Source organism: Lithobates pipiens, unplaced genomic scaffold (genome assembly GCF_037356315.1).
Source record: "Lithobates pipiens isolate NorthernLeopardFrog02 unplaced genomic scaffold, aLitPip1_a1.2 Scaffold_16, whole genome shotgun sequence".
Lineage (NCBI taxonomy): Eukaryota > Metazoa > Chordata > Amphibia > Anura > Ranidae > Lithobates > Lithobates pipiens.
In genome coordinates this window covers 553,016,342-553,043,164 of record NW_027507748.1, presented here as the reverse complement: position 1 = coordinate 553,043,164, position 26,823 = coordinate 553,016,342, and the positions used below count along the sequence as shown (strand labels likewise).

Genomic DNA, 26,823 nt, shown 5'->3' with positions numbered 1-26,823 from the left:
GCTGACTCTGACTGAGAACTGAGCTACCAAACACTGCTGATCACTCAGTTGTCTACTTCGCTTTGAGCAAAGGGCCATGACTGTCAGTCCCTGCTCTCTGCTCTGCCCTTCCAGCACTCACTGGAGCGCTGTGGAGGAGGCGAAAAAGCTAGCTTTGTCTCCCAGCGGCTCACTGAGAGGCTGAGCCAGTTGGCATTCCAGGCATCTGGGTGGATCCTGTGTAAAGTCAGGATTGATCCAGAGCCTGAGTTATGTCAGCCGGCAGTTGGCTGAAACTGGGTCACAGAATGAACTGCACTCCTGTGAGCCACAGGAGAAGTAGGGCCTATAAAGCTTTAGCCATACTACTTCAACCCCTTTCTGACAACTTTCTCCCAGCTTTTTAAGTGTTCCAAAAGCTGGGAGGCTGAGGTGGGTATTCGGGTCATGTAATTGGAAAGTTCTTGATCACAGGTATGCATCGGGAGCTTACGATCCCTCCCTGGCTACCGTGCAGGGAGCGTGCTCTCAGCAGGGCCACATATATGCGGCTGCTCGGCATTAAAGAGTAAACTCTCTGGGGAAAAAATAAACACTCTGCAAGACAAAGGCATAGTGAGCTATTATAAATTACTTACCTGAGATCGAAGCCCCCGCAGCGGTCCTCGTTACCCTCCTCTGTTGCCGCCTTATCTCCCGGGAATGACTTCCGGGTATCGAGGCTCTGGCACTGCGACTGTCCGGAGCCACGATGACGTCACTCCCGCGCATGCACAGGGGAGCCACCACTAACAGCACACTCTCCTTTAGAAACGGCACACTCGGTGTGCCTGCGCGCCGTTTTGCAAATATCTCCTAAACCATGTAGGTTTAGGAGATATTTCTTGCACCTACAGGTAAGCCTTAATCTAAGCTTACCTGTAGGTAAAAGTGGTCTGTAAGGGTTTACAACCACTTTAAGGCCCATCTGCTGAAAGGCCACATATATACTGTTGTGTAAAAGAGTTAACCCACCATCCATGTCTTTGGAGTTTGGGAGGAAATCTGAATATCCAGAGGAAAGCCGCAAAGGGAGAACATGCAGGTAGTGCCGCGCTTGGGATTTGAGCCTTCTTTAGGCTTTCTTTCCTTTTTTTTTTTTTTTCCCCCTGGTTATCCAACCAATATAGTTCGCTATAGATGGATTTAAATCTAATATTTGACTTTTCTTGAACGGGTTTGAGAAAGTTTTGTGCGATCAGCACTGTGGCCAATCGGCTGCAGCACTGATCAGTGTAATCTGACAGCAGATGAGTCCCTGCAGTTAAAATACAATAGCTACTTTCATTGTGGATGGGGGAATCTGTTCAGTGTTTTTTTTTTTTTTTTATTATTTTTTTTTTAATTGGCCTGACAACTGAACGGAAAAAAAACAGCTATGTATGGCCAGCTTAAAGATGAACTATACTCATCTTGGCTCTAGTGATGCGTTCTGGAGCTCCCTGCCTGCCGATGACCTCTTTGATACCCAGAAGCCAGCCGCTCAAAGATATCAGCGGCCAGCTTCTGGATATCAAATGCCGGGCATTTTCATTGGCTGGGTGAGGATGCCTAATTTGGCCCTAGTATGTGTAGGATGTTGTCACTACAGTGCATGCATTGGGGTTCCATTGATTTAGACATTGCTGAATTTCTACAGTGAGCTGTGTGTGCGCAACTCGCTGCACAGGGGAGGATAGGTAGGTAATTTTAATGCAGGAGCGACGAAGCATGTCTCTTCTGCATTAAAAATCTTGCATGTTCACCCATTTTTATTTAGTACCCAAATTTCCACTTTAACCACTTGCTGACCTCCTACAGGCAAACTCGTGTACCTGTACGTCGTCTCCACTTTTGGGTTTGCAGTCGCGCCGCCAGCATCCAGCTCCCACTGTGATTGGACACAGCGGAAGCCAATCATTGGGTCAGGAGGCAGATCACCATTCTGTCAGAAGGGAAAACGAAGATCCTGTGCTTCTGCTAAGCAGGAACATGGATCTCTGTCTTCCCACAGTACAAGCACCTCACACAGTTGGAAATCACTCCTTAGGGACACATTTATCCCTTTGCTTGCCTCTGATGTTAACTCCTTCTCTGCCAGTGTCATTAGTACAGTGACACTGATCACTGTATTGGTGTCACTGGTCCCCAAAAAGTGTCACTTAGTGTCTGCTTTGTCTGCCGCAATGTCGCAGTCCTGCTATAAGTCGCTGATTGCAGCCATTACTAGGAAAAAAAAAGGAAAAAAATGAATTCAATAAAAAATATCCCATAGTTTGTAGACTATGGGATATTATGTGTAGGGCCTCAAACCCTTTTTTTTTTTTTGTTTGTTTTTTGGGGGGGAGGGGTGTTTATGTGCTTTGGTGTAACTTACATTTTTTACTGTAAAAAAAAAAAAAAAAAAAAACTGCATACTGCAGCTGCTGACTTTTAATAATTGGACACTTACCTGTCCTGGAATCCAGAGATGTCAGCACCCCAGACGATGCTCTCAGGTTCTGCAGGCGCCATTCGTGGTAAGGGAAACTGACATGGAAACCATTCTGGCTTCACAGCTGCGCTTTCTGAAATGCTGGCAGCAGGGGAAGGAGGAGGGGGTTGAGCTTCTCTGTGATCTTGCAGCAACAAGATCTCTTGGAAGTGGGGACGGGTACCTTTTTATAAAATGGGTACCCTCCCCACTGGAGGAGGGGGGGGAGAGAAGGCGGCAGATAAGCGGGTGGAAGTCTGCTTTAAAGCTGAAACTCCTGGCAAAGGTTAAATGCTTATTTATGTCTAGGAGGAAGCAAAAAGTACTTTTACCTAATAGTCTGCTCCCACGGGCTCCCTCCAGGCTGTAAGACCAGGGGGGAGTCCTGATGACAGAATGATTTTTCACTTTAATACAGAGAATACATTAAAAGAGAAGCACGGAAACATTTTTTTGGGGATTTATACCTGGGATGCATCTGTCCCCTGCCAACTCTAAGGCTGAGAACCGAGCGATCAAACACCGCTGATCGCTCGGTTTTCAGAGCTCTCTGAGCAGAGAGCTGTGAGTGTCAGTCACCGGCTCTCTGCTCTGCGCCCCTGCACTCACTGGAGTGAAGGGGATGGGAGTGGCTGAGAGGCTGAGCCGGATGCGATTAGGATCTTTCTTGAGCCTGGATCGGCTCTGTGATGTCAGTCGACAGCTGGCTTAAAACGGGTCACAGGAGTGCACAGTATGTAATGGGAATTTGTGCACATGAGGTGTAAATTATTATATATTTTTTTGTTTACTGAAGAATGCGCTGCACTTATGTACTTGTATGCATAGGCACATTACAATAAACGGGCTGTATTTTAGCTTGGCAAAAAAAAAGCTGTACTGAGCTTTTTCAAGCTGCAGTGTGCAAGAAGCCTAAAGGTAAAAAAAAATATTTTGCCTTTACAACCATTTTAACCGCTTGCCGACTGCCCGCTGCCCTCTGACGTTGGCAGAATGTCTCCCCTATGTGAATCGCTGTAGCTGTACGCTTTAAGGGGTATAGGGGGCATGTGCCACAGTACTGAGGGAACACGTGCACATGTACACATGTGCCACAGTTAGAACTGAGGGAACACAGCTAACCCCTTGATCACATCCTAGTGTTAACCCCTTCCCTGCCAACGACCTTTATACAGTAATCGGTGGCTATTTTTAGCTCTGATCACTGTATAAATGTCAGTGGTCCAAAAAAAGTGTCCGATTTGTCCGTCACAGTCCCAATAAAAATGCCATAAATCTATCCGCTATTTTGTAGACGCTAAAACTTTTGCGCAAACCAAACAATATACACTTCTTGTGGTTTTATTCTTTTTTTTTTTTTTGAAAATATGTAGATTACTTATCGGCCTAAACTGCGGATTTTTTATTTTTTTTAATATGGGGCTATTTATTATAGCAAAAAGTAAAAAATATTTGTTTTTGTTCTTCTTTTTTATTTTTATATATCGCAAAAAGTAAAAACCGCAGAGGTTTTTACCACCAAAAGAAAGCTCTATTTGTAGGGAAAAAAGGACATCAATTTTGTTTGGGTACAGCGTCGCATGACCTCGCAATTGCCAGTTAAAGTGACGCAGTGCTGTATCGCAAAAAATGGCCTAGTCAGGAAAGGGGTAAATCCTTCTGGGGCTGAAGTGGTTAACTTTGACAAGTGTAATTACTGTGCATTGATACATTTTTATTACTCTACCAACTCCTCCAAATAGCTGTAAAGTTTCTCCACTTCATAAGAGAGATGCTTGCGACAGTTCTGTCATAGTGGCGACACTCATACACCTTGCCAACACATACATATATCTGTCACAATTTCCACCCTTTGTCACATTACCGCCGCAAGACAGATTCCTAACGAGTATCTAACACATTATATGAATTCTGGGGATTGTGTTTTGATTGTAACTATATACAAATGTTTCATGCGTAGGAACAATCTGAATACTTTTCATCCTCCCCAAAGTCCAAAAGCATAAAAGGTATGAGTAGCGTGTGTGTTTTTGTTACAGAGATAGAAATATAGATGGAACACTCCATTGTGTAATAATGCCGTGTTATTCTGTGTTCTGTATGGTAAGGCAGCATTATGTAAATAAAGGATAATAGTTGTTCATGCCATCAACTGCCTGCGTGCAAGTTTTTGTGGGATCTGTATTTCACAAGGTCAAGACCTCCTTGTGTTTACGTGAGTTTGGAATAGAAGGTTTAACTTTGTAAACACGACAGAAATCAGCAACCGTTTAAAGCAGAATTCCATGTTTTCTATCACTTTAAGGCCTCATACACACTGGGCTTGCGTTTAGCCCTCTGAACGCCCGAACTTCTGCCAAGAGAAAAGCTACTGAACAAACATGCCCAAAGCCACATATTGCACACGTGTTCAGGAGCGTCAGTTTTTTGAGCATTAATGGATTCCATTGGCCAGATTATTCATTTATTTTGGATATTGGATTGCATTAAAGTGTTTTTAACGGTTGAAGATATTTTTTACATTAATGCAGCTTTCCTCCGAGCCACCTCTATACTTACCTGAGCCTGATCTAGATTCAGCATTGTGCCCGAGAACAGTAGCTCGCTCTCTTCTCACTGAGCATGGAGGCAGCGATGGGAGCCATTGGCTCCTGCTGCTGTCAATCGCATCCTGTAAGGAGCGAACGGGGTGGGGAATGGAGCCATGCTGTGTGTCTGTGGACACAATTGCATACTTGTTCCAGATTAATGATTCAGAAAGCCAGAGAGAACCAGGCAACTCAACAAGCATTGGTAGCCTCAATATTGGTCTCTGTACAGGTGTGCTTTAAACTTGATTTAACCCTTATGCTGCTAGAATTCACCTTTTGAGGGCATATAACCTATGAAATAATGATTGATGTTTTTAGATTACTTCTCCTTTTTGTTTTTTTATTTCTATTTCAAAACAGCGCATTGCATTGGACTTCCTCTAAATTGGGCTTGACAGCTGGTAGCTGATTAAAGATATTACTACTCTCGCAGTTTTTTTTTTTTTTTTTTTTATGGCATTGTTGCATTTCTAGTGGTTTCCATGGGCCTCTCCGCAGCTCTGTTTTTAGAACCCTTTCATACTGATCAATTTTTTGATGTGCTTTTGGTGTTTAAAAAGCAGAATAAAAATGCATGGAAATTGTGTTGGGTAAATCCTATGGAACTCTTCACACTGCAGGTGTACTGCACTTTGAAAAGTCCTGCATGATGCATCTTTCCTGTGGCTTTTCAAAAGCGCCTTCCATTGTAAGTCAATGGGAATGCATGACAAGCACATCAGTGTAAAAGGGCTGTTAAGCCGGCCATAAACTGAGCAATTTTCTTTCCCACAACTGAAAATCGCTTGTTTCCTCCTTTAACACTGCCCCTTTTTCCATCCCTTCTGCTAGATTGGTCGACTTGGGTACATTCAGCATGGCCATATGTGGTTGGAATCCCGGCTGGTGCTTGCTGAACCGGCTGAGATTCGAAACGTCTATGGCTGGCTTTATGCTGAACAAAAACTGATCAGTGTGAAGGGGGCCTTAGCATTTTTAGTTTCCAGGCTAACAATGGCTACTATGATAAAACATTTCTCCACGATGGGATATCTGTTGTAGTATTGTAGCCTTTCTTCTTATAATAAATTGTTGACACTTTTTGTTTTATTTATGTTGCAGACATGGAGACAAACAATCATTTTGCCAGTAGTGGCCAGCCTCCGTTATCTAGCGCCTCAGGACTCAAACAGCTGCCTCAGTTGGTAGAACCAGTTTACACAAATAATACCCTTGTAATATTTCCTCAGCAAGTTAAAGGTAAGCATTTATATATAAAATAGCTCTCTCAATATATAATGTTGAAAGAATAATGCTATGGGTTTCAGTTGTGGTGATCAGAAGTCCAGCATGGCATTGTGACGTATCATGTTCCTAATGGTTCCACCTCATCCTGGCTGCTATCCAGAAGTAGTTCTTGGTAAATGTGAACTAAATCATAAAGGTTTAAAATAAAAAGGTATAAAATGCAACTCCATGCATCCCTCTACTGCTAAGCTCTAGTGTCTAAAAACCCACTCTGATAAAAAAAATAAAAATTTGTTTCATGGTAACAATATTGTGCTACACTGGATGCATGTAATTCAGCCAAACATTTTTGTTAAAGTGATTATAAAGCCTTAAGGTTTTTCACCTTGATGCATTAAGGTGAAAAACCTTCTGTGCTGCAGGTCCCCCTTTGTCTTACCTGAGCCCAATCCAGCGATGTACATGAGCACAGCAGCTCCAGCTGCTGTCACTCTCCTCATTGGACAGATCGATAGCAGTAGGAGCCATTGGTTCAAAAGCTCTGACGCAGGGGTGGAGCTGAGTCCCGCTGTCTGTGTTAACCACTTAACGACCGCCGCATGCCATTGTACGTCATCACAATGGCATGTACAGGCATAAGCACGTACATGTACGTGCTTGCCTTCCAGCGGGTGGGGGGACCGATCGGACCCCCTCCCGCTGGATGCGGCGGTCCGGTTCGCTTCAGGAGCGATCCAGGATGAGGGGATGGCCGTTGGTTTCTGGCCATCCCCTCTCGATCGCTCCTGGCGAATGAGAAGCTTCCTCCCACTGTGTATTGTATACACAGGCAGGGAGGAAGTGATGTCATTCTCCTCGGGGCAGTCTTATTGACTGGACTATGAGGAGAGGACACAGTAAGTCTGCACCAAACACTACACTGACACTAACTAACACACAGGCACACAAACCCCCCCCCCCCCCAGTCACAGTGTCACTGATTGCAGTGATCATTTATTTACTGATCACTGCATTCAGTGTCAGTTGTAAAATTAAAAAGTGTCAGGGCAGTTAGTGTTAGGTCCAGGGTAGTCCCCTACCACCCCCCAATAACGGTTTTAACCCCCTGATTGCCCCTAGTTAACCCTTTCACCCCCTTTTGCCAGTGTCACTAAGCGATCATTTTTCTGATCACTGCATTAGTGTCGCTAGGTAGTTAATTATTTTTTTAGGTTCACCGCCAGGTTTTTATAGCGCTAGGTACCCCGATATACTACCCACTAATGGTTTTAACCCCCTGATTGCCCCTAGTTAACCCTTTCACCAGCGATCACCGTATAAGTGTCACTGGTGACGCTGGTTAGCCAGATAGTTATTTAGGTTCCCCGTCAGGTTTTTATATAGTGCAAGGGACCCCCATATACTAGCTAATAAAAATTTGAACCCCCTGATTGCCCCTAGTTAACCCTTTCACCAGTGATCACCGTATAAGTGTTACGGGTGACTCTGGTTAGTTAGTTTGCTTTTTATAGCATCAGGGCACCCACCATTTATTACCCAATAAAGGTTTAACCCCCCTGATCACCCGGTGGGTGATATCAATTAGGTTTTAGGGTCAGGGTCTGTGTCGCCCCAGGCAGCGCTAGGTTAGTGCCAGTACCGCTAACACCCACGCGCAAAGCATACACCTCCCGTAGTGGTATAGAATCTGAACAGATCAATTTCTGATCTGATCAGATCTATACTAGCGTCCCCAGCAGTTTAGGGTTCCAAAAAAACGCATTGTTAGCGGGATCAGCCCAGATACCTGCTAGCACCTGCGTTTTGCCCCTCCGCCCAGCCCACCCAAGTGCAGTATCGATCGATCACTGTCACTTACAAAACACTAAACGCATAACTGCAGCGATCGCAGAGTCAGGCCTGATCCCTGCGATCGCTAACATTTTGTTTGGTAGCGTTTTATATTTAAATCCGGAAGGCAGTGCTTGGTTTTCAGGGTCCTGTACATGGCTAGGCTCCCAAAAATCCCCGTACTCGGGAGAAGCAGCAGAATTTATTTTGGGGTGTAATTTGACTTATGCCCATAGCATGTGTGAGCAATATATCATTTAGTGACAACTTTGTGCAAAAAAAAAAAATTGTGGCAAAATATAAAATATTTCATGGACTCAACATGCCTCTCAGTAAATAGCTTGGGGTGTCTACTTTCCAAAATGGGGTCATTTTGGGGGGTTTTGTGTTATTTTGGAATTTTATGGCCTTTGAAACTGTGATAGGTAGTGAGGAGTGAAATCAAAAATTTGCACCCTTAGATACCCTGAAGGCAGTGATTGGTTTTTGGGGTGCCGTACGCGGCTAGACTCCCAAAAAGTCCCACATATGTGGTATCCCTGTACTCAGGAGAAGCAGCAGAATATATTTTGGGGTGCAATTCCACATATAACTATGGCATGTGTGAGCAATATATCATTTCGTGACAACTTTTTGTAAACTTTTTTTTTTTGTGTCATTATTCAATCACTTGGGACAAAAAAAAATATTCAATGGGCTCAACATGCCTCTCAGAAATTTCCTTGGGGTGTCTACTTTCCAAAATGGGGTCATTTGGGGGGGGTTTGTACTGCCCTGCCATTTTAGCACCTCAAGAAATGAGATGGGCAGTCATAAATTAAAAGCTGTGTAAATTCCAGAAAATGTACTCTAGTTTGTAGACGCTAAAACCAAAAAATATACGCTTATTGACATTTTTTTTTTACTAAAGACATGTGGCTGAATACATTTTGCCCTAAATGTATGACTAAAATTTAGTTTATTCGATTTTTCTTATAACAAAAAGTAGAAAATATCTTTTTTTTTTTTTCTCAAAATTTTCGATCTGTTTCCATTTATATCGCAAAAAATAAAAATCGCAGAGGCAATCAAATACCACCAAAAGAAAGCTCTATTTGTGGGAAGAAAAGGACGCAAATTTTATTTGGGTACAACATTGCATGACCACACAATTACCAGTTAAAGCAGTGCAGTGCGAAATTGTAAAAAGACCTCTGGTCCTTAGGCTGTTAATTGGTCCGGGGCTGAAGTGGTTAATGGACATAGTAGCAGGGGACGGGAAAAAACCTGCACAGGTGCCACCATGGAAAGCCACTTCCAAGGGGGCAGCTGATGAAGAGGAGGAGCGCCGGCGTGGTACCCTAGAAGAATTGGATCAGGGCTGCTCTGTCCATAACCATTGCACAGAGCAGGTAATTGTATAGGCATGTTTATTTTGTTTTTTAAATCAAATTTTTACAACCGCTTTAGACTTTTGGTTGGCATGAAGGATGGTGGAACCTCCTATCAGGTATTTACTATTTTGTTTTCTTTCTGGGGAGATTTTCTATTTAGTACCCTATCACACAATTCTCAATATGGTTGCATCACTTCTAATGGCTAACTATTTTATTGCTTTTTTCCTAGAAGGATGCATTTCTACAGTTTTTCTTGTGTTTTGCACAACTTTTTTTTTCTGTATTATGTGCTATATGTAAATTATTGTATGCTTTTCACTTTTAGGTTTGAATTGTGATATGCCTGTGAATGGCCTGATTTCACCTTCCATACCCAGTAATCCTCATGGGACATTTGCTTTGGGTGCCAGTAGTACAAGTCACCCCACAGCTAGTAACTTTGACTACCTCTGGAAATTTCCCAAGTCTCCTGTTGTGAAAGACTGTCACGGACCTGCTCTGCCTAAGGTGAATGGATCAGCATCGCCAGTATCAAATGGTCCTCTCAATAAAGGAAACTCACAGGAGACCTGGGAGAGCTCTACTTCAAGCCGCCAGGCATCTCTTATTTTCAATGGTCAAGACTTGTGCAATTTTAGTAATATTAATGTAAAAGTGGCAGCTGCAGCAAATGGAACACATTGCTATCCCACAACATCCCAACCAGCCCCTTTGCCAATATTTGGTATGCAGTCTCCTTCTCCTTCTCCTTCTCCACCTCCTCAGTGCCAGGATGAACAGCAAGAAATTGAACTGGAAACAACTGAAGCTATGGGGAATAAAGAAGGACTGGAAGATATTTTGGAACCTCCTGATGTTCAGTCTGGTGTGTAAATCAGATGTCTAATTTGTAAAGTTTAATTTGCTTGCCACTTTCGCTTGGGGAGCCATTTTTTAAATTTCACACACCACATATTAAAATGCACATTTTGCATTTGTAGATTGTTTAAAACTTTCCAAACATATTCTATGAAAGAGAGACACTGTGTTTGAGACTAGAGAATGAAATGCTTTCAGTTTAAAAAACAAAACAAAAAAAAAAAACTTATGGCACACAAGACTGTAGAGACACCTGCTCACTGTTACTGTGTTTGTGGATTCTCCTGTTTGGTAGTTCCTGGGTCTGTGCTACTACCAGGAGCCTGGGACATTAAGTAATGTCAGGGTGGTGACTGGGAGGAGTTTGGGGAACCTATGTTCTCTGATCTCCTCCTTTTTTGCAGTGAGAGCGTGAGCAGCACGCAGCCAAACTTGATTTTGTCCTGGGAGTGGGTCGAGAAGTGCCCATCCTGCTGCCAGAGCTGGGGCTACATATAGCAGTGACAGCCACTGTATCTGTTAGTGAAGCAAATATTTCAATTGGACCTATTTAAAGTGACACATAATACTGGGTTAGGCTTTAAGAACTTTCTTATATGGCAGCAATAGATTCCTAATCTGTGAACTGCCTGTATTGCTTTAAGAAACTGTCAGTATTTAAGACTGGGTGTCTTAATTAGGTCCACTTTTTTGATTAAGAAAACGCAGTAGTGGACAGATTCAAAAGATGCTTTTGATCTGAGTAGCAGCTATGGTATCTGCCCACTGCAGTACAAAACTCCTCAGCCATATGCCTGTCAGTATTACAGGCACAGTAAGGGAGTACACTGAGGAAGAAGTGACAGGTATGGACACTCCAACCAACTCATGTACCTGTTCAGGGCAGGATTAACGTAGGGGCTATTGGAGCTGCAGCTCCAGGCCCCTACCTTAATATAGGCCCAGCCACTCAAAAAGGACATGGAAAGCAATGGGTCAACGCAAAGAGATCTCCCCTGACGGGCCCTGCATTCCACATGCACCGCCGGGGAAGGGTGGTGGGATTGATAATGGGCACTGCATGAGCAGTCCTAACAGAAGCCTGGGGCATGCCAATGCAGGGCTCTTGCAGAAGTCTGGGGCTTCCATAGTGTTAGGCCTGCGCAGCTGCACTCTTTCAGCTCAGAGTGCACGCCAATGAACGGCCCTTACAGAAACTTTGCAAATCAAATGCCAGGCTTCCCTAGTGTTGTGCCTGCGCAGCTGCACTCTTTCAGCTCAGAGTGCACGCCAATGCACGGCCCTTACAGAAACTTGGCAAATCAAATGCCAGGCTTCCCTAGTGTTGTGCCTGTGCAGCTGCGCACTTTTGAGTTTGGGCGCATGCCAGCACAGGCTCTTGGAAAGCAGAAGGGTGCCCAGTAAAAGGCCCACCAAAATCCTCAGCACCAAGCACATGATGCTCTTAATCCGGCCCTGTACCTGTTTCTGTTTATCACAACATTGCACAGCACTGAGATAAAAAGAAACATTGTATCATTTGGTTCTTTTAGATAAAAGGGATGAGCTTCTGTCTGTAAATGAGGGCAATTTAACTACTTAAAGACTAAGCCCTTTTTTCTGACATAAGTTAAAACCAGTATTTTTTTGCTAGAAAATGACTTAGAAATATATTTTTAGCAGACATCCTAGAGAATAAAATGTCGTTGCAATATTTTATGTTACACTATATTTGCGCAGAGGTTTTTCTAAAAGCTATTTTTTGGTAAAAAATGCACTTTAATGAATTGAAGGAAAAAAAAAACTATAAAGTTGGCCCAATTATTTTTTTTTTTGTGTAAAGTGAAAGCTGTTACGTTGAGAATCGTTCTCTTTATTCTTAGCAAAAATATTGTAATTCTCATTTTTATTTTTTTTAGATTAACAAACATTTTATACTTGCCTGCTCTGTGCAGTTGCTTTGCACAGAGCAGCCTCAGGAAGCTGCACCCAGAACATTTTATTTTTTATTTTTTTCCTTTTTAATGCATAAAATGCATTAAGGTAAAAAAAAATGCCTTTAGAACAATCTTAATGTGATAAATAAGCTAATGGTCACACAGAATAAGGCCATAATGAAATAAGGAAATAATATACCGTATATACTCGAGTATAAGCTGAGATTTTCAGCCTCTTTTTTGAGGCTGAAAGTGCCCCCCTCGGCTTATACTCGAGTCATCGCTGTCTGCCCGCTCGATCAGCGTGTCGAGCAGACAGACAGCGGCCATTCTATTCAAAAGCCGCGCCTCCGGCTCCGCCTTCGCCTGTGATAGGCGGAACACTGAATTTCCCAGCAGCCTGTGTTCCGCCTATCACGGACATCGTATCATCCTCGTACTACGGACGAGGATGATACGACGTCTGTGATAGGCGGAACACAGGCTGCTGGGAAATTCAGTGTTCCGCCTATCACAGGCGAAGGCGGCGGCGCAGCTTTTGAACTTTACAATGGCCGCCGACGAAGAGGGCACGGGACGGCACGGCACGGCACGGGACGGGACGGGGGCAAGGCAAGGCACGACACGGGACGGAGGCAAGGAGGCAAGGCACGGGACGGAGGCAAGGAGGCAAGGCACGGGACGGAGGCTCGGGACAAAGGTAGGCTGGACACACACACACACACACACACACACACACACACACACACACACACGGATGGAGACACACACAGGGATGGATGGATGGATGGAGACACACACACACAGGGATGGATGGATGGATGGATGGAGACACACACACACAGGGATGGATGGATGGAGACACACACACACAGGGATGGATGGATGGATGGACACACACAGGGATGGATGGACGGACACACAGGGATGGACGGACACACAGGGATGGACGGACACACAGGGATGGACGGACACACACACAGGGATGGACAGGCATGTCTCACCCTCGGCTTATACACGAGTCAATAAGTTTGCCAGTTTTTTTGGGGGTAAATTGGGGGCCTCGGCTTATATTCGGGTCGGCCTTTACTCGAGTATATACGGTAATGGTTCTGTTTTTAAAAGTTTGCATGTTTTTGTTCTCTATCGTGTATTGCCTCATTTAGTATCAATGATGGCTTGTAGTATTTAAGGTGATTCCCTTTTATTTGTGGCCCATCTTAAGCCCCATACGCACTATCAGATCTTCTGCTGTGGTATGTTTGTTTTTTATTTTGTTTTTTCTTTTGTTTTGTTTTTCTTCAGATTTACCAAAACCATATAATATGAGGTCAAACCTTAGCAGTTTCAATGTGTATGCAATCAGGCAGGCCCTTGCACTACATGGTTTTGGTAAATCTGAAGACAAAAATCAGCAGAAAATCTGATGTGTGTATGGGGCTTAAAGCGGGATTCCACCCTAAAGTGGAACCTCCGCTGATCGGAACCCCCCTCCCCCCCCTCCGGTGTCACAATTGACACCTTTCAGGGGGGAGGGGGGTGGAGATACCTGTCAAAGACAGGTATTTTCACCCACTTCCGGGCATAGACTCCCACGGGAGTCTACCCCATTTCCTGCTCTGCCGCGCTGTCTGCTGGGACACACACGGGTCCCAGTGACAGCGCGGAGATTTCCTATTGTGCAGCTCGCGCATGCGCAGTAGGGAACCGGGAAGTGAAGCCGATTCGCTTCACTTCCTGATTCCCTCACCTAGAATGGCGGCGGCAGCAGCCGAGGCCCGAGCGGTCGATCGGCCTCGGCTGCCGGCATCGCTGGAACCCGGGACAGGTGAGTGTCCATTTATTAAAAGTCAGCAGCTGTAGTATTTATAGCTGCTGGCTTTTAAGTTTTTTTTTTTTGGCGGAATCCCTCTTTAAGTTGTCGGCCAAACTAGATACAGATGCAGCCTCTGTTCTGGCATTCTAAAAGCTGGTGGCTGTCAGAAAACGATGGCCCAGCAGGAGGATTTGTATATCTATGGTGGAATCGTGTGTGTGTGTGTGTGTGTGTGTGTGTGGTGTGTTTTATTTATTATTTTTTTTTTCTTTTCCACTTGTCTTATGATTACATATCATTGTCATATTGGAAAGTCCAATGTGCCCCATGTTTAGTTTTCCTGCTAATAAATCCAACTTTTTCTCAAATTTTGAATTTATCTTACTATCAATTCTGACAATTTCTTGTAAGGCTACAGGCTCACACACACCCTCAAAAGATATATCCACGTCGTGCTTTACAGTAGGGATGGTGTGCTTCTCTTCATAGGCATTGTTGACACCTATTCAGACATGGTGTTTATTTAGACTACTTTCACACTGGTAGTGCCGGCAATTAGCGCTAAAGCACCGCAGGGTTTTAGCGGCACTTTTTTGCCACTAGCGGGGCCGTTTTTACCCAAAAAAGGGGTAAAAACTGCAGTTTTGCAGGGCTTTCAAATAGCTTTTCATGCGCTTTGGAAGTGATGCCCATTCATTACAATGGGCAGGGTGTTTTGGGAGCGTTAATACAGCGCTCCCAAACCGCCCCAGAGACCCTGCTTGCAGAACTTTTTGGAATGTCCCACAAGCGCACTGCCCCGGTGTGAAAAGACACACTGCAATGAATTGGAGACGGTTTTCAGGCACTTTGCAGAGACTATTTCTAGCGCTAAAGCACCTGAAATCCACCCTAGTGTGAAAGTAGCCTAATGGTTATGACAATGGGGTTCAGTCCAAAGTTTTGAGGCTTTTCTAGGTGCGCTGTGGCATATGGTAATTGGGAATTTGGGATATATTTATATCAATTTTTTTATTTTTTTTGCACATGTGTATAGTTTGCTATTGCTGACATCCTGAGATGTTGGGTATCTGGCTGTGATGCGGAGTCACTGATCAGAACAAGCAAACCTGTTCCATGTCTGTGATTTACAGTTAATAAATCCATTGAGTCATTAGCTGATCGCTTGCTTCTTACAGCCAGATTTGTTTCATGAGTAGAAGCTAATGTGCATTATATTGTCTATTTTTCCTCTTCTTAATACTCAGCACTTGTTTGTTTTTTATTTTTTTTAAGATGAAACATCCTCTGATCACAGCCTTTTTGACTTGGCAGTGGAACCAGACCACGCTAGCCTGAGTGTGCCCTCTCCTTCTCCTTCTAATGTCAGCAGTGTAAATGACCCCTGTCAGCTTCCATCGAAGCTTCTTGCTTCCCAAGACCTCAATCCTGTTACTCCTGAGACCTTTGAAAAGGAACTTGATGAAGGTATTTAAGCCATTTTTTATGGGCTTTTTTTTTTCTTTACTTAAACCAGTATTTAAACCCAAAACCAAAAATTGTATATATTGCAGTTTACCAGTCATTTGATGTGGTGGCTGCATTCGTTTTCTTTTAGGCTTTTTTTTTCCCCACTGTTTTCAGCTGGTGATCTGGTCAGTAACGCACCTCCGGTATTAGAGTGCCTACACTCTGGATAAAGGAGCATCATTTTTGCCAAACTCCAGCTAACATTGTTTAAGGCTGCATTCACACAGCGTTTTGATTTGCTGTGATTCCGCCTGCAATTTCAAAGCGCCCAGGTGTGAATGAGAAATTGCCAAAGGTGCATTTGAGATGCCATTCATTTGCATGGCACCTAAAATCGCGGTGCGTTTCTGCCACGCTTGTCGTGCTGCAATCGTGGCAAACCACATGTTTTGGGCGACATGCTTCACAAATTGCTCTTGAACTTTACGCAATGTGGTTTGCTGCGATTGCAGCGTGATTTATCCTGGCAGAACCATGCCGCGATTTTAGGTGGCATTCAAATTAATAATCTCAAATGTGCCTTTTGCGATTTCTCATTCACACCAGGGAACTTTGGAATTGCGGCAAATCTGCCTGCAGTTCAAAGCGCTGAAGTGTGAATGCAGCTTAAGTAGTTATAGCAAGGACACACCCCCCCCCCTTTGGAATTACAAATAAAAGCTGATCATTGTAAGCACCCCCTGTCAGTGCTAAATGGTTTGCTACAAAACTTTAACTGCTACATTTGCAGGAGAGCTTTTGAAAAACATCAGACAAACTGGCTGGATCGGCAGGGGAAAATAAGGGAAAGAGGCTAAAAAGAAAACTAACACTGCCATCACAACTAAGAATAGGTAGATTGCAAAATAATGCTTGCTTTTGGGTTTAATACTGCTTTATTTTATAGTATGTATTGTTTTATTTCCCATTTGACTTTTTAGCTGTGTTTTATCAATGGGGAGAAACCTTTGTTTTTGTGTCCATTCACATGGTAGAGTGTGTGACAAGATGCTATATAGAATTTGTTAGTAATAAGTTAATCCAAAACAAGATATAATGGATAATTACGACATGTTCAAAAGTAGAATTATTTACGTTTTGATTTAGTCTGATGGTGGGTTGTTTTTTGGGGGGTATATATCAATTTAGCTCTCATGTGCTTATGCACTTTTCACAATGGTTTCAAGTCATTCTGTTGGTGGAGAGCTAAAAAGAAATCCAAATGTCAAATAATTTTTCTACATCTTTGATTTTATTTCTTACTGCAGAGTTACCCATGGAACTGGCTTGTAGTCAATCGTGTGACTTCAAGGAACAGGAAACAAAGATGGAACAAATTAACCAGAGCCCAAAGTCAGAAACACTGGATTTGGAATGCCCATCATATTCAGATACTGCCAATAAATCACCAATGACTGATGAAGACCAGAGCCCTAACTCGGACCATGCAGCATCTACTCCATCTGAACTGGGAGAAAGTGTAACTGAAGGTATTCATAAGCAGTTTTTATTTATTTTTTTCCTGCTCAAGAGCAGTTAAATAGTTTTCAAGGTTTTATGAACTGTTAGATATTTAATGTTTTAGAAATGACCCATTGTATGTCAAACTACCCAGTCCAATCCATATACTGGGTACACTTCCCTTTTATTTTTCTTTTGTTTTAATTTTTCTTTTTTTTTTTCTTTTGTGAAATCGGCAAGCTGAACGAGATAACAGTGATTATTGCTAACAGCTATAGCCGCTGGCTATAATTGCATAAAAAATTTGACATGTTGGTTGTACACAGTTGTTAATGGTTCAATTTTGGTGCAATCAGCCTGTCCATACACGGTTTGAATCTTGACTGCTTCATCTGTGGCCAGCTTTAGAATACACTGATCAGGGTTGCAGCAGTTGAACGAATGCAGGCTTTCCAGCAGGACTGTTCAACAGAAGCCAAACTAACAATCTGCTTCTGTTGAACAGGAAAAGCCCCTCGCATAGGTCAAAATTCAGCCAGTTTCTACTTGATCCTTGTATACCTGGCTTAATATTGTAATACAGTTGTAAGAAATATGTTTTTGGTACATAATGCTAACTAAAGTCATATTTTTACAGATTTGTTGGAAATGGAGAGCCCAAAAACAAGCAAAAATGAAAAACCAGAGTCAATACTGGAAAATGTTTCATCTGTTAAGATGTATAGAAAAAAAGCAACCCCAGAGCCCAGTGCAGCAGAGCCTGCAGAAGAAGAATTGGAGCCTGGAGAAGTGAAAGGTAAAAATCTAAAATGACTACGGAAAGTCACTGGAGACACAGCCCCACATAGCAGTATCAACACTAGAACTTCTAATTCTTAAAGAAGCTACAATTCAACAACTGCTTCACTATGACTGCAGCTTTACTTCAGCATTTTGCAATGGATGCCAGGCTGCCTAGTTGCCAGTATTTGTAACTTGATCCTAGTTAAAGTGGTTGTAACCCTAAAAAAGGGGGAAAAAAAGAAGCAAGATCCTGTTCCATTTTAGCAGATTAAACTGCTTCTGCTGTCTAATCTGCTCCTTTCTAAGCTGTACAAAAAAACCTGGTTTATCCTGCCCGTTCCTCTCTCATCCTCTGTGTGCTGACCACAGTAAACCATGGCTGCTGATCCCTGATTACTGTGGTCAGGTTATGTGCCTTCGTCATCTCGCTGCTCTCCTCCTCCCCCCCCCCCCCCCCTGCCTGCCTGCCTGTAAGCCCACACCCCCATCCTGCCGCTATTAGTAGCTGGCAGTAAAAGTAAATAACAATTACAGTCAGCCCCTCTGCTATTGTAATCTCCCCTACTGTCTAAATATTTTTGTAAAAACTAAGCCTGCAAATACCTTTTTTATCTTTTGATCTCTTCTGGCCTGTCACAGCGGTCATGTGACCTCCCTGGGTGACATCAGAAGGGGCACTCGGCCCCTCCCTCTGTAGCCAGTAGATCGAAGGATAAGAGGAGCCGGAGGTTTGCCATGAAAGATCAAAGATAAGGTATTTACAGGCATTGTTTAAGAAAAAAAAAAAACGCAGTATAGGAGAGATGAATAGAACAGAGGAGCTGGCTGTAATTGTTCTTCTAGCTTTACACTCACTTTAATCTTTAACAGTTCTGTGCTAGACAAAAAGCAAAATAATAATTCTGATATGTCCAACGATATTAAAATTGATCATGTGGTAGCAGCTATTGTTGACTGATGTGATGTCACCTGGTGACCCCGCCCCATGCCTAATATAAGTCGCTGCGCACCGTGTACACAGCATTACAGTGGGAGAGAGCATCGTGTCAACATCGGAAGAAGAGAAGAGGAAAGAAGACGACGGAATAGACCAGGCCACTGCTAGCAAAAGAGCGGCAGAAGATGGTGGAGGAGAGTGGGAGAAGAGGCCAGAGAGCGGAGGAGTAGGAAGAGACCCCCAGAGCTCAGATAAGGGTCTGGTATGGACCTTGGGGGACCCCCCTTAAAATCCATACCAGGCGACGGGGGCTCGCAAGGTGTCAATCTCACCGATAAAAGCGGCAAGATTGACTTCCTTTTCTAGTCCCGTCGTAAATCATCACGTTAGTCCATGTGTGGGCAAGTTCGTTCATTTTGAAGTCCATCCTAACTCCGTTGAAAGTCCGTCGGGAAGACTGGTGGACCTAGTCTGCCGGTCATGTGTGGGCAAGTCCGTTGGAACTCCGCCGGAAGTTCGTCAGACCTAGTCTGCTGGAAAGTGTGTACGTGGCATTAGGGTGTTCTTGCAAAACGGGAAACCTTGATCTTTATGCCCACTTTACATATATCGTTTGTACAGTGATAGTTTTATTAGCAAGCGGGTGAAAAGATATGGGATTTTATGATTATTCTTACCTTCCAGTGTCTAGGCATGCACAAATGAGCTTTGTAATGGGGTAATTCCAAAACCAATAGCTCTACATTTTTTTTTTTTCTTTCCCTTTTTATTTATTTTTTTTTTTCTGCAGGAATACATCGTAGGAGGATTGCCACACCAGAAGAAGTGGGTTATCCTCTGCTACATGGGTAAGTTATTTTTTACATGCATTCAGGGTCATTATGGAAGAAGGGGGTGCGCTGCTGAAATGCATTAGCTGTACCCCCTCTTCTATGCATGTCCATGCATTGTTTGTTTTTATGGCCTTTTGTCAGTTGTATTTTGTGAGTACCCACTTTTTTTATGTAAAACATTTTTATTATTAAATTCTTTGGTAATGCACAGGGTGTGCACACCTTCCATTTCTGTTTTTCTTGTCATTATGTGCCTGCTCTTTGTACACATGGACGAGTTCTGAATTTATCATTTTAAAGTAGACTTTTAAGATTATGCATTCATGGATCTTCAGTGAAAATTTTGGCTACAGCTTTATACATTATTTTGCTTTGCAATGAAAGGAGGTTCTAAGGTGTGAAAAGCTGTTTGCAAAATTCTTTATACATCTGTAGTATATGGTTACATGCGCATAAGCAAAGTTGACCATTGGGGAAAATATATGTAGTAACCATCTGTGGATCCAGAGGTATATGATTCTGAAGTTTTGTGCAAATCTTTAACTTTCCTGTAAAATGTAAGCTTATCCCCACCCATTTCTGCCTTGGGTAACTTCCTGCTGGTTCCTTAATTTGATATATAATTTTATTACAGTTTTATTTTGTGTGTGTGTATATAATATAATAATATATATATATATATATATATATATATATATATATATATATATATATATATATATATAATATTTTATATTTAGTGGTTTGGGGGTTCTAACACCCTAGAGCAGTGATGGCGAACCTTGGCACCCCAGATGTTTTGGAACTACATTTCCCATGATGCTCATGCACACTGCAGTGTAGTGGAGCATCATGGGAAATGTAGTTCCAAAACATCTGGAGTGCCAAGGTTCGCCATCACTGCCCTAGAGAATAAAATGACGGTCGTTGCAATACTTTCTGTCGCACCGTATTTGCGCAGTGGTCTTACAAGTGCACTTGAGAAAATACACTTTTTTAATTAAATAAGAAAACAGTAAAGTTAGCCCAATTTTTTTTTTTTTGTTGTGAAAGATAATGGTACACAGAGTAAAGTGATACCCGACATGTCACGCTTCAAAATTAAGCATGCTCGTAGAATAGCGACAAACTTTTTAACTGTTAAAAATCTCCATAGGGGATGTTTAAAAAATTCTACAGGTTGCATGTTATGAGTTAGAGGAGGTATAGGGCTAGAATAATTGCTCAAATGATCGTGGCCATACCTCATGTGTGGTTTGAACACGGTTTTTATATGCGAGCGCTGCTCATGTATGTGTTCGCTTCTGCACGCGAGCTTGGCGGGACAGAACGCATTTTACAAGTGATGTTTACATTCCTTGTAATGGGGGGGGAAAAAAAAGCACGACAGGACCTCTTAAATATGAGATCTGGGGTCAAAAAGACCTCAGCTCTCAAATTTACATTAAAATGCAATAATAAAAAAAAAAAAAAAAAACAATTGCATGTCATTTGAAAAAAAATAAGACTTAAGATCTATGGGCGGAAGTGACGCTTTGACGTTGCTTCCGCCCTGCAGTTGTATGGGGATGGGTGGGGGCCATGTTCCCCTCATCTCCATACCAGAGACCAGACAGGACTTGATCACTACCGACGGCTCCGGTAAGTGGCAGAGGGCACCGGAGGGAAGGGGGGGGGGGGGGGGCTCGTCCCGCCACCGATTTAAAAGTGATCTTGTGTGGAATTCGCTGCAGAGACCACTTTTATTTGAAAGTGATTAAAAGGAGAAAAACCCTGACATTTTAAGTTCTAACAGGAATAGAGGGGAGCATGCATGTGACTCGGGAACAAAGCTATGAGAGGATTTCTCTCACTTTGAAGAGATTTTATCTTGTGCCTAAATAACAGGCAATAAGAGAGAATCTCATCAGTGGGGCACAGATAACGGGGAGAAAAAAAATAAAATTGTACTTCAGTCCTACTCCAAAACCTACCTCCAAAAAGTAAGGCTTTAGAAATTGAATAGACTTTTAGTTTCTTGCGCTACATACTCCCCTCTCAAAAAAAAAAAAAAAAAAAAAAAAAGTGCCAGAACTTTTAGGGTAAAGTTTTTTTTTTTTTTTTTTTTTCTTCTGCTTTAAACTATTTACATTTTTTAGACAGTAAAAGTGCTTTAAATCAAAACATCACAACATCTTCTAGCTGCTTTTAATTCTCAAATCTCATAACCGTGACACTAAACTCTTTTTCTATCAGTTTAAAAACTCTACTCTGAAAAAAAAAAATGGATTTAAATACCTGTGTTGTGAACTTTGGAGATTCAATGCAATGTTTATAGTTGCTGTTTGTTCAGAATACTTAAACTGGATGTAACCCCGATTCATGAATTTTGACCTATACGTATATCTGAAGTGTTTACTTATCTCTACCAAAAGCTCCAAGTCCCGTGTCTTTCTGCTGTTTCGTTCCTCGGTTATCAGTATAACTTCTGACAAGTTCTCCTAGACGGGAGATAAAAGCAGCCTGAAATGTGTGTTGTGGGTGGGTGCTATAAATTAGCAGAGAGCTTGTCTTGTTACAGCACATCTCTGAAAGTAGATTTGTTGTTCTGCCTATGTGGAGTGGGGTAGATGTAATCAAGGTCTCCATGTAGGTTAATCAATTGACTTTTTTTTTTGTTTTCTTTCAGCACCTAAGAAAATTAATATTTCAGTTGCTTCTCTCTAACTTGCATTTGGAACATTACTTGTACATGAGTACAAATATAAACTAGTGACATTACATTTCAGTGAGGAGCCATAATGTATTCAGGCTGCATTTAATATTTTTGTGCAGTTTGTGCTCTGTTCAAAATTGGTGAACCTGCTATTTTCTCTGTATAGATGGAAGCGTGAAGTTCGGATAAGGAAAGGTAGCCATCGCTGGCAGGGGGAGACCTGGTATTATGCTCCTTGTGGTAAAAGAATGAAACAGTTTCCTGAAGTCATTAAGGTGAGTGTGATCTTCTTCTGTTATTTGATATTAACCATTTTACAGTGGAAATATACAGTATAATAGCTGGACTGTGGCTATCTATGCACCTTGAGTAAAAATGAACAATTATGATCTCTAAAGAATCCAGGCAGTCGGGATATACAGTATCTCACAAAAGTGAGTACACCCCTCGCATTTTTTGTAAATATTTTATTATCTTTTCATGCGACAACACTAAAGAAATTACACTTTGCTACAATGTAAAGTAGTGAGTGTACAGCTTGTCTAACGGTGTAAATTTGTTGTCCTCTCAAAATAACTCAACACACATTCATTAATGTCTAAACCACTGGCAACAAAAGTGAGTACACCCCTAAGTGAAAATGTCTAAATTGGGCCCAAATGTCAATGTTTTGTGTGGCCACCATTATTTTCCAGCACTGCCTTAACCCTCTTGGGCATGGAGTTCACCAGAGCTTCACAGGTTGCCACTGGAGTCCTCTTCCACTCCTCCATGAAGACATCACAGAGCTGGTGGATGTTAGAGACCTTGCGCTCATCCACCTTATGGTTTGAGGATGCCCCACAGATTCTCAATAGGGTTTAGGTCTGGAGACCTGTTTGGCCAGTTAATCACCTTTTACCCTCATTTACTTTAGCAAGGCAGTGGTCATCTTGGAGGTGTGTTTGGGGTCGTTATGTTGGAATATTGCCGTGCGGCTCAGTCTCCGAAGGGAGGGCATCATGCTCTGCTTCAGTATATCACAGTACATGTTGGCATTCATGGTTCCCTCGATGAACTGTAGCTCCCCATTGCCTGCAGCACTCATGCAGCCCCAGACCATGACACTCCCACCACCATGCTTGACTGAAGGCAAGACAAACTTGTCTTTGTACTCCTTGCTTGGTTGCCACCACATGCGCTTGACACTATCAGAACCAAATACATTTATCTTGGTCTCCTCAGACCACATGACATTGTTCCAGTATCCCATGTCCTTAGTCTGATTGTGTTCAGCAAACTGTTTTGTGGGTTTTCTTGTGCATCATCTTTAGAAGAGGCTTCTTTCTGGGACGACAGCCATGCAGACCTTGCAGTGTATGGTCTGAGCACTGACAGGTTGAACCCCCCACCCCTTCAACCTCTGCAGCAATGCTAGCAACACTCGTACGTCTATTTCCCAAAGATAACCTCTGGATATGATGCTGAGCACATGCACTCAACCCCCCCCCCCCCCCCTTCCTTTTCAGATCCTCAGAGCTCTTTGCCATGGGGTGCCATGTTGAACTTCCAGTGACCAGTATAAAAGAGTGAGAGCCATGACACCAAATTTAACACCCTGAGACCTTGTAACACTAACGAGTCACATGACACTGGGGAGGGAAAATGGCTAATTGGGCCCAATTTGGACATTTTCACTTAGGGGGTGTACTCACTCTTGTTGCCAGTGGTTTGGACATTAATGGCTGTGTTGACTTATTTTGAGGGGACAGCAAATTTACACTGTTATACAAGCTGTACACTCACTACTTTACATTGTAGCAAATTAATTTCTTCAGTGTTGTCACACGAAAAGATATAATAAAATCTTTACAAAAATGTGAGGGGTGTACTCATTTTTTTGAGATACTGTATGAATTGCATGATTTATTTTTATTTTTTCCCCCTTGAACAAATCTGCAATGCACAGTTTTAGGAGAATCGTCAAATTGCACGTTTTCCAAATTTGACCAATAGGTTGATTCTTTGTTTTCTAATCATAAGGCTCCATTCACACCAATTTTTTTTTTTTTTTCATGCTTTTTGAAAAGCACTGCAGAAACGCTCAAAAGCAACATGCATAGGTGTGAATCGAGTCTAAGTGAGCACCTCCTATTGGGTCCATTCATGTGCTGCTTACTTACCTGTTCATTGCTATGTGAAAATAGATGTTAAAGTTTTGTGCATGTATGAAGTGGAGAACAAGCATTTCACTAACATTACTGCACTAGAGTCAAAATCGAAAGTCTGAGCATCCAAAACTCACAGCTTATGCTGGTATCGGGTAGAATAAAACTGAATATTTTTTTAGCCACCATCTGGCAGTCATAGGAGCACAAATGTCTCAAAGATTCAGCAATGTAAGGCTGCATTCACACCTGAGCGTTTTGTAGCTTGAAGCCTGAAGCTACAAACGCTAGAGGGGAAAAAATCCATTATTCTCAATGGAGATGGTTCACATCTCCATTCCAAGTCACCTGAAGCCGAACGCCTGAAGCTCAAACAAGTTCTGGCCCATTTTTTCGCTTGAATTGGGCAGATTTGGGCGTTTTTTCTTTTTACTTTGCTGACCTTTTGCCTTGCACAAAATCGCCGCAAAAAACATCGCAAAATCGTGGTAAAAAACGCCGCAAAATCGTGGTAAATTTGTGATTTTTCTGCCTGAAAATGCTACGCTCAGGTGTGAATGCAGACTTATGGTGTACAGTATATAGTCATTCTCTGTTTATGCAACTAGATTATTGAATTGGATTACATTATCATGCATTTTTACCTATGTTTTTCTTCCTATGTGTTTCCATTCTGCTGCTGTGCAGTATCTCTCTAAGAATGCTGGCCCCTACGTCCGCAGAGAGCACTTTAGTTTCAGTCCCCGGATGCCTGTTGGAGACTTCTATGAAGAGCGACACACTCAAGAAGTGAGTTTTTTTTCTCTCACAGGATAGTTTTTTGAAGATACTAATTGTGGACCAAATTTGCGCTGAATCATGATTTGGATAATGGAAATCAGCAGAGCTTTCACTACATTCACAAAGCTCTGGTCAAAATGAATGCAACTGCACTTGCAAAGTGCACAGTCTCTTTGCCTTTAGTAAATCAACCCCTTTTAGTGACCGGTGGTTTCCTTTTAATGCTAACTGTAAACATTGCAATATGTACAGTGTATGTGTGTGTGTGTATATCTATCTATATAAATTTCCCCTCCTATTAATTTTAAAGCTGAACCTCAGACACAGAATCAGCTCTTTATTGATGCACTACGTTATTTTAATGTATATTTTCTGTAGGGGCTAGCAGTGTAGGTGCTTGCAATTCACTGTACAATAGAGCTCGGATGGGTAGACAGCATGAGGGGAGGGGGGGGAGCAGGAAGAGGTTATAGGAGCTCCAGTCTGGAAATTTATTTTTTAATGTTAGCAGGTACAAATACTATAGCTGCTGACTTTTAAAGTGGTTATACACCCCCATTCATGAAATCTGACCTGGGCACATAAATATGTAATGTTTACTTATATCTCTCCTAACCTCTGTGTTCCATGTCTTTCTGCTGCTCCGTTCCTCTGTTATTCAGCATGAGAATTTCTGGACACAGGAAATAAAAGCCGCTGGAAATTTGTGTCTGGGCATGAACCTGGTGATAAGCAGTCTATTCTGACTGCATGCAGCCTATTCAGACTGCATGCAGCTCTGCAAGTTTCTTCATTTCTCTTCCTATGTGGAATGTGGGTGTGTGCCTTTTCCTCCAATCGGCTCCCTCACAATGTATGCCCAGACCTGACACCCACTGCTGAAACAGGAAGAAAGATTTGTAACACAATGTGCATTTTCTAAAGAATGTAGAAAGCTGAAGTATCATCTGAGGCTTTTCACTTCACTGAGTATAGGAGAGGGTTTACTTTCACTTTAATATAAGGACACGTGCCTGTCCAGGGATCCTGCGATGTAGCCCCCCCATTCAGATTCGTCAATTAACTTTAGTGCAGTTGCCGGCATTGTAAGTAAGGGAAACCGGCAGTGAAGACTTAAGGCTTCACAGCTGCTTTCCTACTGTGCATGCACGACTAACGCTGCGACTTCTGAATTGTCGCACTGTATTCTGGGACCTGTGTGTGTCCCAGAAGGCAGTGGGACGAAGGAGGAGGGGCCAGAAATGCACGTAGCTTGCCTGCTGATCTCGCTGGTGCAATGCTTTAGAGACTCTCAAAAATTAGCATTTTATAAAAAAAAATTTTTTCCAACAAGTGAACTTATCCTTTTAGGTGATTGTAAAGGCTTAAAATATATATAAAAAAATATATATAAATAATTTTTTTTTTTTTTCCTAAAATAATAATAAACATGTTACATTTGCCTACTCTGTGCAATGGTATTTCACAAAGCGGCCCCCAACCCCCTTCTCTGGAACCTCCTCTTTCCCTACCGGACATCTCAGCTACTCTTCTTCTGTGTGCCCCCATAGCAAGCTTCTTGCTAAGGGGCAACACCTGCAGGCTTATTCCTGAGCTGGGCTGTGTGAATCCATAG

At 42.5% G+C, this 26,823-nt stretch overlaps 1 protein-coding gene across 2 annotated transcripts in view; it reads left to right on the top strand.

Annotated features, from left to right (window-relative positions):
- BAZ2A (bromodomain adjacent to zinc finger domain 2A) overlaps positions 1–26,823 on the top strand; it is a 161,371-nt gene that overhangs the window by 70,665 nt on the left and 63,883 nt on the right. For both annotated transcript variants that reach the window (XM_077483474.1, XM_077483473.1), the window contains exons 2-9: positions 6,163–6,300; positions 9,820–10,359; positions 15,360–15,551; positions 16,841–17,062; positions 17,671–17,829; positions 19,544–19,601; positions 22,448–22,556; positions 25,116–25,217. In XM_077483474.1, the coding sequence (XP_077339600.1) occupies positions 6,165–6,300; positions 9,820–10,359; positions 15,360–15,551; positions 16,841–17,062; positions 17,671–17,829; positions 19,544–19,601; positions 22,448–22,556; positions 25,116–25,217 (1,518 nt within the window). In that variant the 5' untranslated portion in view covers positions 6,163–6,164. The remainder of the gene's footprint in view (positions 1–6,162; positions 6,301–9,819; positions 10,360–15,359; positions 15,552–16,840; positions 17,063–17,670; positions 17,830–19,543; positions 19,602–22,447; positions 22,557–25,115; positions 25,218–26,823) is intronic.